The following is a 15551-nucleotide window of genomic DNA, read 5'->3' as shown; positions in this document are numbered from 1 at the left end:
GACTTCTGCTAAAGTTCATGAATTATTTAAAACATATTCATATAAATCACATTAATAAGCAGATATAAGACATTCTGAGGGGAGAACAAAATCCAGAAATACTCGAGTATCCAAGTGTTTCTAAGTGGATGTATGGCCCCCTCAGACAGGTACAAAAAGACCGTAACACAGATGCTTCTTCGCACTAAGTCCTTGAATCACTGAATGAATGAACGCAGATAACATCACCGAGCAGACAAACTTAGCCTCAACTCAGCAGCTAAATCCAGCTCCTGCATGATGACATTAAAGCTTGAGGAACCTGAGCGAAAAAAATAGACAAGTGTCTATCTCTAAGTCAAGTAACATCAACAATTGCATTAAAAGCAGCAGGCTCTGGCATCGTTGAGATTTTTAACATTTGTGCTAATCTGAAACCTGTTGGATCACAGATGGTGTAGTGCCAGCCAAGCTGCAGCACGCTGCTTTTATTATGTAACGTGAGCAGCTAATGAATGCTGTGCTAATTACACAATCCTGAATAGAAAAGACTACAGAGAGAAAGGGTTGAGGGTCTTGACTTTATATCTCTTATACTGCCTTAAAGTGCTTCCTCTTTAAGTTCATGTGAGAACCATCTGTGATGTGTTCAGACACTCCTGGTTACAAATTTAATGAAATGGACACAAACCAAATACAAAACACTAGTATTTTTTACAGTGTATGTTTGAGAAGCAGTGAACAAAAGAAGAAATACTAGTCCAGGGCAGATAATGTCAGTGCAGAATTATTATTCATGCTGCTTCACTTGTTATTTTGTGATTCTGTATGTGTGTATGTGTGTGTGTGTATGTGTGTGTGCGTGTGTCAGTGCAGGAGGAAAAGAGACAACAGCAAAGTGCCACTCAGCTATTCCTACTTTCTGACTGGTAATTACTGCTGTTCGATCACAACCACTCGTCTCATAATTACAATATTTCAGGCGACACTTAAAAGCACCACGAGAGAGACTCTCCATCTGAATTCTCCAATCACCCCCCACCACACACACGCAACCACACACACACACACAAGTTAACACACCCTCATGCACCTGACACATCTAAGGACACTGAGTCACTGCAGTAGATGTGCATTAGCTCTGACTGTGCTGCAACACATAAAATTGTACACAACATAATATCTACTCAGAAAAAACTACATAAAGTATCATAAAGATAAATGACTAATAAAAATAAGTCAATTAAAAGAAATATGTAATATATTAGCTTAAAAATATAAATAATAAAACATTTTAAGAACTCTTCAGACATGCTAGTGGCTCTCTACGTTTTAAGTTTGCTCTGCAGTGTTTGGCGCTGTATGCTGAAATCAGAATGCTAAAAATCTGTTTTATACGTTTTTAGCTGTGTTCAGCAATATAAGTCTTGTAAAAGTTGAGAATCTGTCAAATTATTAATTCACTGCTTCCACATTTAATGGCAACTGAAAGACATAAAAATATAGAGACGCATCAGATCATATTTCAAGACAAAGCAACTAATATGTCGACCCATTAGCTCATGTAAGCTATCGTTAGCATCCAACCACATCTTAGCTTATATTACCATTTGATTTAACGTTTGACACTAAGATAGGAAAGAAAGGATTGTTACTTTTGGTACGACACTCTTCTAATAGTTAAGACAGTAATGCTAGCATGAAGGTGGTTGTCTGCTAAATGGCCATTGTGTAAGGGTAGCTAGGTAGCTGACTGGTAATATTCAATGTTGTTTTCTCTTTAAATACGGCCAGACAACATATATGGCCCAACATAATTTCTCCCAATTGTCTTGTGGTTGCTAAATGATCTGGAAACAGAGATTAATCAAATAATTTAGAGGTACATGATTTGAATCCTGCCACACATAACATTACAATGTCATGTGCGGCAGGCGCTTGGATAGCAGCGTTTTAGCTTCCTAGGCTATCGTTAGCATGATGTCAGATGAAATGTGTGATTATGGGTTATCTGCCCAATAGATATGCAATAATTAATTTAGTATCAAAAACATGTAAATTTCAACATGATATCAATTATATAAGTAGTTGTTTGAATCTGAATCAAGGCCATGCACCATTGCCACAACAAATCCAAAAACCATATTGCTAGACTGGTCATTTTTTTTTATATAGGCTACTTCTAATATATAACACATTGGCCAATGTGCTTATCTACTCAAACTTTGAGCATCAAACACACATCCTTCAATGAAACCCCCAAAAATGACTGATAATCTAAAACAGCTGTGAGTTCAGTGCCATTTACAATGAACACAATTTCCTCTCCCTCCCAGACGGATAATAGCCGTCATTCATCAGAATCCCACAAACAGAGAGTTTCATCGATTACCATCAGACTTTGGAAGTCAGAGCCACAGAGAGGGAGACTCAGTCTCAGGGACCTGTGAGCTGTCAGAACAGAGCAGAGAACAGGGCAGCAAACGCCCCGCGGATGGCAAAAACAAAATGAAAAAATTCAACTGAACAGGAGGAAACGGTTTATCAGCTCCCATCTATGAACAATGCTGTGAAAGCTCCATGTTTGTGCTGCTAATGACATACACAGACAGAGGGGTGGTGTGTTCCTCCAACACAACCTGCCACATCTCACAGCCCAGACAACTGCATAACACAGAGATTTACACTTATAATGAAATCCTTTGCTTGCTAGTTGCTTAGCAACAAAAGTACTGATTCATATGGCACATACGGTGTGTGCCTGACACTGCATTTCTGACACTTTGGAGGAAATCTTGGGTGGAAAAAAAGGGTGAGAAGAAGAAAAAAAAGGGGCAGGAGTTTGGAATGAATGCCAGGAGCGCAAAAAGAAGGCAGAGAGGGAGAGATAGAAAGTGAAAGGATGACCCAACTCTAACTGACTCCCACTGAGTAACACAACAGGTTGGTGGAGCTCGCAGGATTCACTTGGCAGGAATGTGAAGAAAAACACACAATCCGACTGCTCTCTTGTATTCACACATGCACGGTGTTCGCCTGCGGACTCCAAAGGAGAGGAAAAACCTTGTCCTGATCTTTCACAGATTTATTTCTGTTGCCTTTCTGTGCATCTATAAATATAACCTGGATGCAAACAGAGGGATTCTTTTTGAATATCACAACCAGAACAAACAGTCTTTGCAGAAAATTAATGGTTCATTTCTTTAGGTAACTTAAAAGCAAAATCTGCATAAATATGTGCTTCTTTTCTCTGATTTATAACAGAATTTATCTGTCTCATTTACCTGCATTTTTTAGACATGTTACAGTCCAAGCAATAAACAAAATAACCAAATATATATCAGCAGATTAATTAGAGACGGTAGTGATTGATGGTGGGATGTTAGTTGCAGCCCTAATTATAACCAGGTTCATCCAAGGCATACAAATGTTAGACGTCTCCTTTCAAAAGGTCAGCCCCACCCTGTATGCAGCCTTTTCCATTTCTCCCCTTCCTCCAGTCTATCTGAGAGATGAATGCACATTAAAAAGTCAAATTGCTCCATCTTTGGCGCCTGTATCAGCTGATCCATTCTTATCCTAAAGCAAAAGAATGAAGATGAAAAATGTATTAAATAGAGCCTGGATCAGTTTCCTTTTGCAGGACTTTAGACAGCCTCGGGCAGATGGTATCCTAACTATTGGAAAGCATTACTTTGCTCATTATTTGGGGATATTACACCATGGCATACATACTCTAGACAAGCACTACAGAGACACCAAAGTGGTAAGACAATCAGCTGTGAAGCAGCAGCTGATGTGCTGGGCGTGTCCTGAGCACCAAAAAGTACAAACAAATGGTGCCGCACATTTGAGTGAATGATGTTGATTGTTGTATTTTTTTATGGCTGCAGCACTGGTTTCAAGGAACAAATATTCCTCAATTTAGACTTTAGACAAGGGAAAGAGTTTTTACAAACAACATGTTAAATAAAAAATCTTTCTTTTCATCTTTAACTCTTCTCTATCATTTCTGTTGAAGTTTCTGTCTCCAGCCAACTAAATGGCAGTAATAATCCATTCAGCATGTGGTGATGGGTACCATGGACTGGTACTTAATCAGTAATGGTACCCGACTTGATGGTAACAGAATACTGATAGACTCAGTGCTGTTATTGGTTGCAAATTTTGCAACGTTTATTTAAATTAAACGTAACCAAACATAGCTGGAAAACTGGTGAAGCTGCTGGTGTTAGTCTTAAAATCAAACAGACATTGATTTAATTAAGTGTATTTATCAATACATACCAAGGTTAGCAGCCCTTCCTATTTATACCCTCAAAAATCTATAAAACTGCAAGATTAAGCAGAGCTTCAGCTAAATGAAGAGGAATAATTTAAAAAATTAAATTCAAATTGATTACAAATGATCACATTGTGTTTTACATTAAACTATGGAGACTACTATCAACAAGAGTATTAATAGGCAGCATCTGTTTTGGTGTACAGTACATATGGTCTAAAAGACCCTCATCCCTAACCACAGGCTGTGGACGGTTTTCTTTGAAACCAGTTCTTCCACAAAAAGTCGCTCCAATGCAAATATTCACAGGGAGGTGAAGAACTGTCAATAATAACAGGGCTAAAGTTTCTAGAAACACAAGTGTCTGTCCATTTATGAAACTTGTATCCCCACTCCCTCTCCTATATTTATAATCTCATTGACTTCTGTTGTTTTTGGGTTGATGGAGAAACATAAAAAAAACTGATTTCTTATAAGTAGGGCCAAAAGTTAACATGCCAACAGGGAGTGAGGTGAGGATATATATGTGGTTGTGTTTGTCATTTTGGATGAACCAACCCTTCACATATTTTAACACCTTACTAACAAGTTGTTTTACAGGTGTTTATGTTTATAAATAGGGGGGTGAGGGGATGGTTTTTTATTTGCCAAAATGCATTTTATGCACACAAAGGGGGGGGGGGGAGGGGGGGTAATATTATAAGAAAGGCATTTAACTCAAATATTAGCACAGACTGAATGAAAAAAAAAACATTTTATAACTGTTGCAACCTGCTTGTTTGTTGTTCCAACAGTTACAGATCTAACTGATGGATAATATGAGATTTCCATCCAACAAGTGTCAGCTGTATCAGCTTCACCTGCAACTCAAAACTAAAAGCCTGCACAAACATGGTGTGTCAGAGCGACATGTATTTGTGATGGTGCATCCTTCCAGCATAACGGCAACTCTCTGTTTCTCTATATGCAATTAAGCCGGAGGTCAATTATTCAACGTGCTCTCTGCGGACACAGATTTAATTACGAGCCTTTTTCATAAATCAAACTGGACACACTTGATGTCACGCACTGGCTGTGATACAAAACCCCGCTGATGAATAAGTCATCCTCTGAGGTGTGGTTGGCTGCTATGCTTCATGAAAACGAGCGGACGTACCTTCTTCTTGGCGTTACAGTGGCAGCACACGGTCCACAGGTATTTGAGAGTTCGCCACAGCAGGATGATGAAGAGCCCCCCGAAGAAAGTGACCATGGAAGAGGCGAGGAAAGCCCACCACATCCGCTGCCCGTTACTGTCACAGGGCACATCTGGCGAGAAGGGGATGATCACGTTCATCTTGGATATGTGTATGGACGGATCCGGGTTGAATTTCTCCCGGTTTTTCGGCATTGTGCTCACCTGTCAGGCCCCCCCCACCCCTCCTCCTCCTCCTCCTCCTCCTCAAACAAACACAAACAAACAACTCAACAGGGATTCAGACGCTTTTGGGACCTCCAACCAGCGCCCCCTGATGCCCCCGCGGCTCGGCCATGTTTGAGTCTGCCACCTCCCGCTACTCTGGCTGCACCAGTCGAGGACGTAAAAGTTGAGTCGACAGTAGACAAACGCACTATGGGGAAATAAAAGAAACTTTCACACAAATTGAAATATCAGTGGTGCGCGTCACGATGCGCGTACATGGCTGGAATTGCGCGCCATCATTTGATCCGTGCGTAAAAATCACATTTCTAGAAAACTACTAAAAACTCAATATTTCCAGCACAGTCCAGGCGGATCAAAGTATACGATTGATATGTTGATGTTGAAGAAATGTGTCGTCCTCAGCAGACGATGGTTTTCACGCGCTGCTCCACCTTGTTTAGCAGCGCAGTTTTCAGCAGCTCCGCACTGTTGAATGCTCTCCTCGCAGTTAAAGGTCGCACTTTCTCGACATCCTCCTTTGGAGAGGCGTTGTTTGAAAAATAAATCAAGTATCGGTTCGTGGAGTCAGAAAACAGAGGGTTTAGTTGTTGCGTCTCTCCGGGCTCCGTTGGCCGCTCGTCGCATCCATTTGTCGGGAGATGGCATCGCAGATTTACAGGTAGCGGGGGAGGAGCCATCAATGGCAGACGTCGATGCCTATCTGGATGTCTGGTTATTTATAGTGACCGCTTCATCAATTTTTCATGGTTGTAACTTGTGGTTACTACCATCTTACTTTGAAACTGTTAGTTATGTAGATGCACTTTCAGTTTCACAAACGATGACGTTCAACTTCTGAGAATAAACACTCTCCAAACATGGTTTATTTTAATGACATAAAATACAAATATTTTAACGATTTTTCTCCTCTCAGTTGTTTTAGTTTGTTTTTTAATTAATGCCTGACTTTTGGTGTTTTCACAAAATAAATTGTCATTTATTTTTTTCAGTAATTGATATAAACATTTATTTTTGAAGATGTTGTGGCAAATAATGTAATTTCAGCTTTATTTGAAACAATGTGTTAAAATGCTCAACTAAATATTTAATTACAGTAGCACCATCAAATTCAAATAAAAATATACATTAACAAGTATGACATTTTAACATAAACTGGCTATAAAGTTATTAATAAAGTTGATAAATTAAGAATATTTTTCATAATAGGCAGCTTTGATAAAGCGCTATGAAAAGAGATGAGGACATCTATACTGGTGGTTCACTCCCCCTACTGGACTGAAGGTGTATTGATCCTTAGGTCCAACTTGTGACATTCTCTCTTGCCAGTTATGAAGCAGATTTGTGAATCCTTTCCCAATAAATACGTTTACAGAAGAATGATAAGGAGTGTGTGTTGGCAACTGTATCTCAATGAAAGACAGACACATTGTATTACAATAACAGTTTTGTTTTTAATATTTTATAGAAATATTAACCTTCATTAGGAGAAAACCTGCCTCAAAGTATTTGATCCAAACTGCGACATGAAATGTTGACAACATGATCTACAGCAGATGTGTATGTGTTTAGTTGAACCATGAACCAGAAATAAAAATATCCCTTCTTTTGGCAGTTTTGGCAAAACTGTAGAACACACAACCTGGGACAAACGAACATACCTACTGTTTGATTAGACTTTTAGTGTTAATGCATCCAATAATGGAGAGTTATAATTGGCACAATCTCGTACTGAGGGCTGAAATGAGGTCAAGATAGAACAGGAAACTACAACATTATGTGAAGAGGAAGAATATTTGTCCCAATTACTCCTCTATAAATAAGACCATTATCTGAAATATCATCCTACCTGTTAACTACAGAGCTACATTTGTATATCAAAGTTTTATAAGCAACATCTTTGATTGATTAGATAAATTAAATGGCAGGAAATAGGTATAAATATAAAGAGGTGGTCCACTTTTACCATCACTTTAAAAATAAAGTCTTCATATAACGTAGATGCAGACTTCATGTGGTCCGACGTGTTCACAGGGCAGAGCGGGATTAAAGGAGTGCTTCTACATACTAGGAAAACCTTCAAGTATGAAATACTAGTGTAAACAAATCTATCTGTACAGGACATCACTGTTGTAGTGGGATTAATTCATGATCCTCTTCATCAGTGCTGAATATTTCTAAATGTGAGAAAGCATTGGCGTTAACTGTGATGTCTGTTAGATGTACCGTTTCTCTGTGTTTCCCAAAATAAAAAAAATAAAAAAATCACATCCTCTGCGACGTTTCAGAGAGGCGTGTGATGCGAGGTGAGAGTGAGGTGAGTGAGGTGAGAGATCTCTACGCTGCTCCGTCCGGAATCCACAGAACTTTGCTCTGCTCCTGCTCCACGATGGTCATGATCTGAGTGCAAATGTAGGAGACGCTGCCGCCTTGGACAACGCCTGCAACACAGAGAAGGAAGGCGGGGAGATTGACATGGAAAGTGTTACATATCTATTGTAGTACATAGTTTATTTCGTATCATCTGAAATTGAATGTTTTCATTATCAAATTATCCGTCTTTAATAAGCTTTTGTTCAACAAGTGTAGAAAGGGGGGCGGATGGCCTAGCGGTTAGGCTATAGTCCTCCAAGTGGGCGTCCCGGGTAAAACACGGTTATGATAACTCTTTACTGATATTTGGTCGAAAGTAGCCGATTTGTTGCACTGATCGATTTTTCACTAAACAAGACTGTGGAGCCTAAAGATTTAGTCGTAGACTTAGGAGATGGAAGTCCATCCGTGGTTTGATCAGCCTCATCGTACAGTTAACCACCACAGTCGTCCTCATAACATTATAACTGTTAATAACGGTTAGCTGTATAATCACAGTTTTCTTCATCCTGGCCATCTCCCCCCCTTAGGAGGGATCCGCCGTGTTATGTGTTCATTTCAAGAGTCCCTCCTCATAAATCGTCTCCTTTTATAGACTCATTAATCAGCCGGACAGTCGGCTGTCTCAGGCTGGCTGCTGCTCCAGATACAAAAACTTTAACTCTGATCTGTGACGTGTTCCAAAAACCTCAGACGACCTCCAAAGCTGGTAGAGACTCACAGTGACTATGTTAGCCTTGTTGTTGTTTTATCTGTTTATTATGACCACGTTTAGGTTCCTCCAGTGCAGACTTTTACTGCTTAGTTTATTAAAGATTTTAGTTTTTAGGCAAACAGCTGCTGAAACATACACTTCCACCCTTATTTAATACGATGTCTATCAAATTAAGTTTGACTTAAAACTGCCTAAAATGGTCATTCTAACATTAAACCACAGCATGTTACAACCTAAAGAGGCCCTGCTTTGTGGCCTTGGATTAGTATGACACACTTTCTTACATTCGCATGGATTAACGGCTCTAAAAAAACAAAAACATATTACACGTACACTTAAGGTGGAAAACAGCCACAGGTCGGATTCGATTCGGCCCCTCACTTGGAGGACCAAAGCCTCCGTATATGGGGCGTGCACTAACCACCAGGCTATCAGCGCCCCAGGAATATATGTCTTCTGGGGGAAATTTTGATGACCCTTATCTCACTGTGGTTAAAAAGACTTTGCATAACACACTTTGTCATATGCACATTAAGTACATTTCCTACTCGTAAATAAGCGGAGGACTGTTGACGTCTCCATCATTCCTACATCCATTCTCTCTTCAGTACATCACAGAGACAGTGTTGTTGTTTCCACCGACCTGTGAAGAAGCGGCTGTACTCCTGCTCCACTTTCTGAGCCGCCTCGTACTGCTCCTTGGAATGTTTCTGTGAGAGTTTATCCCGCAGGTACAGAGGATCCTTCTGCTCTCTGCAGAGACAACACCAGCACATTTTAGCAGCCGTTCAAAGAATCAACCTCCAAACACACAGACTCATAACATGGCTCAACATCACGATGTAGAAGGAGTCAGGGTGTGCGATGATAGGTTCTTCAGACTGAGGTTTGAGATTACACCGAAAGCTCACTCGTCATTTATATCATTTCCCAGTTGTTGTACTGTATATATACCAGAACAATCTTAAGAAGTCTAAGTAAAACTTGAAATATGATTGGTCCGTCAGACTTATTTTGACCTGACCTGATCATATCATTTGATTTCTAAAATAACTCCAAAAGTTGAATCAAATCTTCCATTAACAGCTTATACATCATGAAATATTGCATTTCTTAAGATTTTAAGTATGGAAAGAACATTTAAGAATGGGAAGTTCTGTTTTTGGTGAATCCCCCTAAAGATATGTGACTTCTTCCTGTAGACCCATACAGACATGTTGCTCATTATACTGTCACAATGACCTCAAAAAACTAAGACAACCACAAACCCTGTTTCAAAGGAACACGTTCAGTCAGTTGATGAGAATCTGTTATTTTTCCGACATCTAGTCTCCAGCCGGATGGTTCGCTCCATATCTGCCAAAGACTTTAGAGAAAGTCATGTGACCACTTTTAGTCTTCCTCCACTGGGAGCCTCTGACCTCACTGCGTGCTCTCCCTGGCACTCAGTGTTCAGTCAACATGTTGGTCTGCTGAAACCTCCCGCAGGATCAAAACCATGAAAAAACCCCCGAGCTGCAGCAGGCGGGCAGTGGGAGGTGCGTTTGTGTTAGTGTGTGTGTGTGTGTGCGGCTGCTGCGGCGGGTGGGGTCAGCGAGTGTTTTAGCCGCCCACGCCACAAAGCGGAGCCACAGTGAGCTCTCCTTGGACAGCTGGCACTCAGCTGATGACAGACGAGGCTTAGCAGGATTCAATCTCCGCCATGTTTTCCTTCTGCACCAATCCATAGATTTATGGGCGTGTGTGTGTGCGTGTGGCCGAGAAAGCCCGTTCCTGCCAGACCTGAGTGTGTCTTTATTTGTGTGCGTGTGCGCAAAGTACCACACTGAGAGTTCAGCTCATTTAATCTTGCTGCGAGATTACGAATGGAAAAGCAGAGGGACCTTTGAAATATGACATCATCCCATCACAAACCAGAGCAGGTGGTGGAATAGAGCGGGCGGCTGTCTGTGAACTAATCACACTGTGATCTAATCAAAAAGATCAATTAGTTTGCTATGCGTGTGTGTGTGTTGAATTAATATGATTATGAAAGCAGAAAGACTTCTGCACATGTTGGTTTCCCGAGCGAGTGTCTCCATGGAAAGGAAATTAAATATGAGTGATTCATGTGTATTATTAATGGGAGAAGGATTGGTACCAACAAAGATGAACTTTCTCTTTCATGTGTAACTTGATGGGTGATATACGCATTCCTCACACCATGTCCAATCATGTTTCATATCATTTGTACTCATAATATTACATGATATATATCTCATTAGCACAGGCTATACAGCTGTTAATGTGAAGTGCATTACTGTTTGAACATATACATACTTCTATTGTTGCTTTATTGTGCACTGATTCTTTGCAGTCAACTCTAACGCCCTTTATATTTGACGTTTAATATCTGAAGCTCTGTTGTTTGACTTTTATTTAAATGTACTGTCATTTTAAAACAATCAGGGGCTAGAATAGCACTAGAGGGCTTTTTCAAATAAACATCTTCAAAACTCAATAATGCTCTAGATTTGTAGTTCACAGCCCCACCTTCCTCTGTTTTTCTTCTTCTGCAGTTATTTTAATTATTTATCATGTGCCCTCCCCTTTCTCCTTTTATATTATATATGTGGGAGTCATTTGTTTTGGGCGGAGTAATGATCTTATACCCATCTCTTTTATTGAAGATATTTTAAATATATTTGATTTCCCACTCTGTTATAGTATCTGCTTCTACCTGTAGATTGTATTTCAGTGTAAAATCAAACATGTTGTTTAAAAGCTGATTGCTGCTAGTTGAAGTTTCCAGCGAGTTAAGTTAAATTATATGATGTTTATTTATTTGATCTGTGGAGGAGCTGGAGCGGCCAGTGACTGACAGAGTGGCTCTGTTTCATTGTGTGTTTGTCAGAATAAAAGATGGCCAACAAGAAAGAGAACGCTGAGGGCGTGTGTGCATTAAATATTATTTTTACAAATAAAAATGACTTCTCTAAAATCTAATTTTGTACACTTCATATTCTCATAAACAGCCTTTTGAATAGTCACCATAGAGACCATGACCTGTTGTGACCTTGTTTGTATGACATGAAGGTTTCATTGTATTTGTTGATGTAGATTTTTCTCCAGTAAACAGACCTTTATGAGTCCCTACAGAGCCACACTTCTGGATTGTGTTGGGTATATTTTTATGATTTTGAGACCATGAGCTATTAGCTGTTGGGTGCATATGTGACACACCTGAAGGGATTCAGACGTATTTGATTTTATTTGTGCTTAAAACCACATTTTCGGGAGCGCTGATAGCCTGGCGGTTGTGTCGTGCGCTCCATGTACAGAGGCTGTCGTCCTCGTCGCAGCTGCTGTCGGTTGAAGCTGACCTTGGCCACTTGCTGCACGTCATCCCCTACTCTCTCCTTCCAACGTTTCCTGTCTCATCTAATAAAAGGCCCCCCAGAAAAAAAACTATTTTCTAATATCACTGTTTTTCTAGAAGTAATGGTCTGCTCTGAAGTATTACATTTGATATTTACAGATAACTTTGCTCCATAACTTCTGTATGATGACATTTTTAAACCCTATATTCTCATAAATATCCTCCAGAACTAGAAACATTGGATGACTGATTTTCTCATCAGCTGATGATGAAGCATCTGAGCCTGAACTGGAGTTATAACAGAAGATGCACACTCAACATTCACTACAGCTTTTCAGGCAAAACAAACAAAAATAACTCTTTTAAAAAGGAGGCATGGGATTACTCACTTTATCTGCTTGGCGTTTTTGTAGCGAATGAAGATGACGATTGGGTAGATGTGAACGCTGTGGAGACGTTCGATGGCATGAGGGGCAATGTCAAGTAAACAGTGACTGTCCTACGAGAGAAAATGAGACATGGACGATGGATCAAAGCAGAATGTTGCAAAAAGGCAAGCTCAACCACTGATTACTTTCTCACAACGATTCTGGAAACATAAAACATTGAACAATCAAGTGAGCTCAGGCCTGTAAAACCTTCAAGCAGATCACACAGAAGTTTGAGATCTAACGATCAAAAACAAGTTCATTAGTCCCCCAAATGGTTTTCTTTTTTATCCTATGGGCAGATCAACCATGACATATCATATCATTTGCAATAATAAATCAGAGGCATTGCATAACTATACTGACATGCTGTTAAAGAACTCTTTAGACAACTATTTTTCAGAGTGCAGTTTTTGAAATAAGAGGTGTCTTTTTACTGTTTTTCTGAAGACAAACTATATTTTTGAGTGCTGCTGATACATCTCCCAAAGATCCAGAAGTCTTTAGAACTATTAGAAGAAACCTGATGTTTTTTGATTGATTAAAAGGTGAGCCTTCTGGGATGGGATAAACAAAGAACTATACTATTAGTTACTTACACTTAATACTTAGAATCATTTGATTTGACCTCAACAATAAATACGATTTGAAAAGTTCATCCCCAGCCTATCGCCAGATTATCTAGGAATTTGAAATTCTTTAAGAACAGATGATTCAGTAGTTGCATGTAAAGCAAAAGCAAAGCTATTCTCCATTAAGTGTGATTTTTACAGAAAAGGCAATGCGTCGAGTCTATCTGATCCTGTCCTTGAATCCAGATGAATTTTGCTTCTTTTTGAAGTACCAGCACAGACTTGGACCTGATATATGGAGAAAGAAGTGTCATCAACAGTAAGAGGATTTTTACCTTCTCTGTGATCTCTTTGATTGATGCAACCGTCGTCACATCAAAATGGCCGCTCCTGCGTTTGTAGTCGATGAACACACAGTCCTTCACTCCGCGCTCTATAGCCTGCTGAGATGCCTTCATGATCTCTGGAAGTTATAAAGAAAATAGTTTCATTCATTTTTATGTTTCCTCCAACTGTCCCTTAAATGTCATGATTGAGTGTTTCATGCTCTAACATGCTGCAACCCCTCTATTCGAAACGACATCAGTAATTCAAACCTGAAGGACACGTACAATACAAAAGCTTAACGTTGGTGTGTGTGTGTGTGAGCTCACCAGGCAGACAGCGGCAGAACTTGTCAGGAGCCTCCTTCACCAGCATGTCCTTACTAGCCTCCACTAACGGACCCAGAACCAGCACTGGTCTGGGGGACGAGCACTCCACCCTCTGAACCCGCTGGTACATCAGGCTCACTCCGTCTGAGCAGAAAATAGAAAAGATACAGACTCATTCTCAAATCTACAAGACCGCATAGAGATACTGCTGCTCTTTAATAACCACAGTTATGAGTTTATGTGTCCTGGGAAAAGTTCTGTGGAGCCAGCGGGCTTTTTATAGCACAGCTCTACTTTCACACAGCACGTTATACCTGGGAGCTGCCAGACTACCATTTATATGAAGGTAAACCTTTATGCAGTACATTTGCATCCAGGAGCTGTATTTCTGAAATAGAGTTTGATGAGTTTACACTGGGACACAGAGGTACGAGAGAGTTTATGTAATTACTGTAGTGATAGAATAAAGAATATGATTTTAGCCCTGGATGTTTTTTTAGCTTCACATTTTTACCCCAGGGACAAACATGTAGATTTATATATTACATTTGTTGTTGTCTTTTTTTTTTTTTTTAACTACAAACAATCCAGAATAATATTAAATAGTAAACTTTTAGAATCAATAGTCAATCAATAAATAAATAACAAACCTGAGGAAGCTACAGGACAAACGCTTAGCTTGCTCACAATGAAATGACAGTAAAGTCATTTTCAGTGTGCCACAGGCGATTGATTTACTTTTCATTGTTTTTTTCTGCAACTGGGCGACACCTGAGAATCTAGGTCAGCTGTACACTGGGTACTCTGTTGGCCATTTTAAGGTTCTATTTTTTGGCGGGTTTAGCCTTTATTAGATAGGACAGCTGAAGAGAGACAGGAAGTGTTTGGATTAGAAAGTAGGGGACGGCACGAGGTCGGACTCAAACCCACGGAGACTACGACGAGCACCACCGCCTCCATACATGGGGTGCGAGTCATAACTGCTAGGCTATCGGCGCACCCCAAATATGATTACTTTACTGTGATGGAAGTAGAGCAGCTTGCATTTATAGGTTAACCTTCAATTTTTAAAGTTCTTTTAAGTTCTTTTAAGTTTTTGGTTGTTAATTTATCCTTGGCCGACTGATTTATTTGTGCAGCTTCAGATAAGCACTTCAAGACTGGTGTCATTTTATCTACATTTTTAAATCTCTACTTCATTGCTGAAATTGGCTCAACATGCCATCCATGAACCTGTGACGCATAAATAAAAGTTGACTGGTTGAGAAAATCCTGCATCAGTAGATGACGTCTCACCCTCTGTGATGGGTAAGGAATCCGTGCTGATGGCATCCAGAGCCATCAGGTCCTTCCCGTCTTTAGAGCCGTTTCGTTTGTGCTTCAACCTTCGTCGGAAGAAAGACCTGCGTGCAGCTGCCGACAGAGTCTTACCGGTACCGTTATCGTCTTTTATATCGGCAGAGCTGTGTCGCCTGTAGAACTCCTGATCCATCCTGGAGGAGATACGTGAGCACATTAACACAAAAAAAAAACGGATATGCATGATCTACATGTCATAAAAGTAAAGTTAACGAACAGCTGGACTCACATATATTTACTTGGAATCTGCCCTTTCCCCAGTTTCTGTGCATTCTCGTCCAGTTGCCAGGCCATCCAGAAGCCAAAGTTGCCGTTTGGTAGCGTATCTTCTACATACAGAATGTCGTCTTTGTTAAAGCCCAGCTCCTGCTCTACCTCCGCCACACGCTCATAAAGTGCTCTGAGGGGAAAA

At 40.1% G+C, this 15551-nt stretch overlaps 2 protein-coding genes across 12 annotated transcripts in view; both read right to left on the bottom strand.

Annotated features, from left to right (window-relative positions):
- The window catches only part of LOC132955086 (calcium-activated potassium channel subunit alpha-1a), a 90941-nt gene extending 85274 nt beyond the window's left edge, over positions 1 to 5667 (bottom strand). For all 7 annotated transcript variants that reach the window (XM_061027763.1, XM_061027766.1, XM_061027765.1 and 4 more), the window contains exon 1: positions 5418 to 5667. In XM_061027763.1, the coding sequence (XP_060883746.1) occupies positions 5418 to 5651 (234 nt within the window). In that variant the 5' untranslated portion in view covers positions 5652 to 5667. The remainder of the gene's footprint in view (positions 1 to 5417) is intronic.
- A 1443-nt stretch (positions 5668 to 7110) lies between these two features.
- Positions 7111 to 15551, bottom strand: part of LOC132956010 (disks large homolog 5-like) — a 33229-nt gene continuing 24788 nt past the window's right edge. For all 5 annotated transcript variants that reach the window (XM_061029155.1, XM_061029157.1, XM_061029156.1 and 2 more), the window contains 7 exons: positions 15369 to 15539; positions 15077 to 15273; positions 13781 to 13924; positions 13463 to 13590; positions 12517 to 12626; positions 9413 to 9522; positions 7111 to 8122 (listed from right to left, as the gene is read on the bottom strand). In XM_061029155.1, the coding sequence (XP_060885138.1) occupies positions 8019 to 8122; positions 9413 to 9522; positions 12517 to 12626; positions 13463 to 13590; positions 13781 to 13924; positions 15077 to 15273; positions 15369 to 15539 (964 nt within the window). In that variant the 3' untranslated portion in view covers positions 7111 to 8018. The remainder of the gene's footprint in view (positions 8123 to 9412; positions 9523 to 12516; positions 12627 to 13462; positions 13591 to 13780; positions 13925 to 15076; positions 15274 to 15368; positions 15540 to 15551) is intronic.

Source organism: Labrus mixtus, chromosome 21, assembly GCF_963584025.1.
Source record: "Labrus mixtus chromosome 21, fLabMix1.1, whole genome shotgun sequence".
Lineage (NCBI taxonomy): Eukaryota > Metazoa > Chordata > Actinopteri > Labriformes > Labridae > Labrus > Labrus mixtus.
Note: the sequence above shows the minus strand (reverse complement) of the source record. Positions and strands in the feature narration are given on the sequence as shown.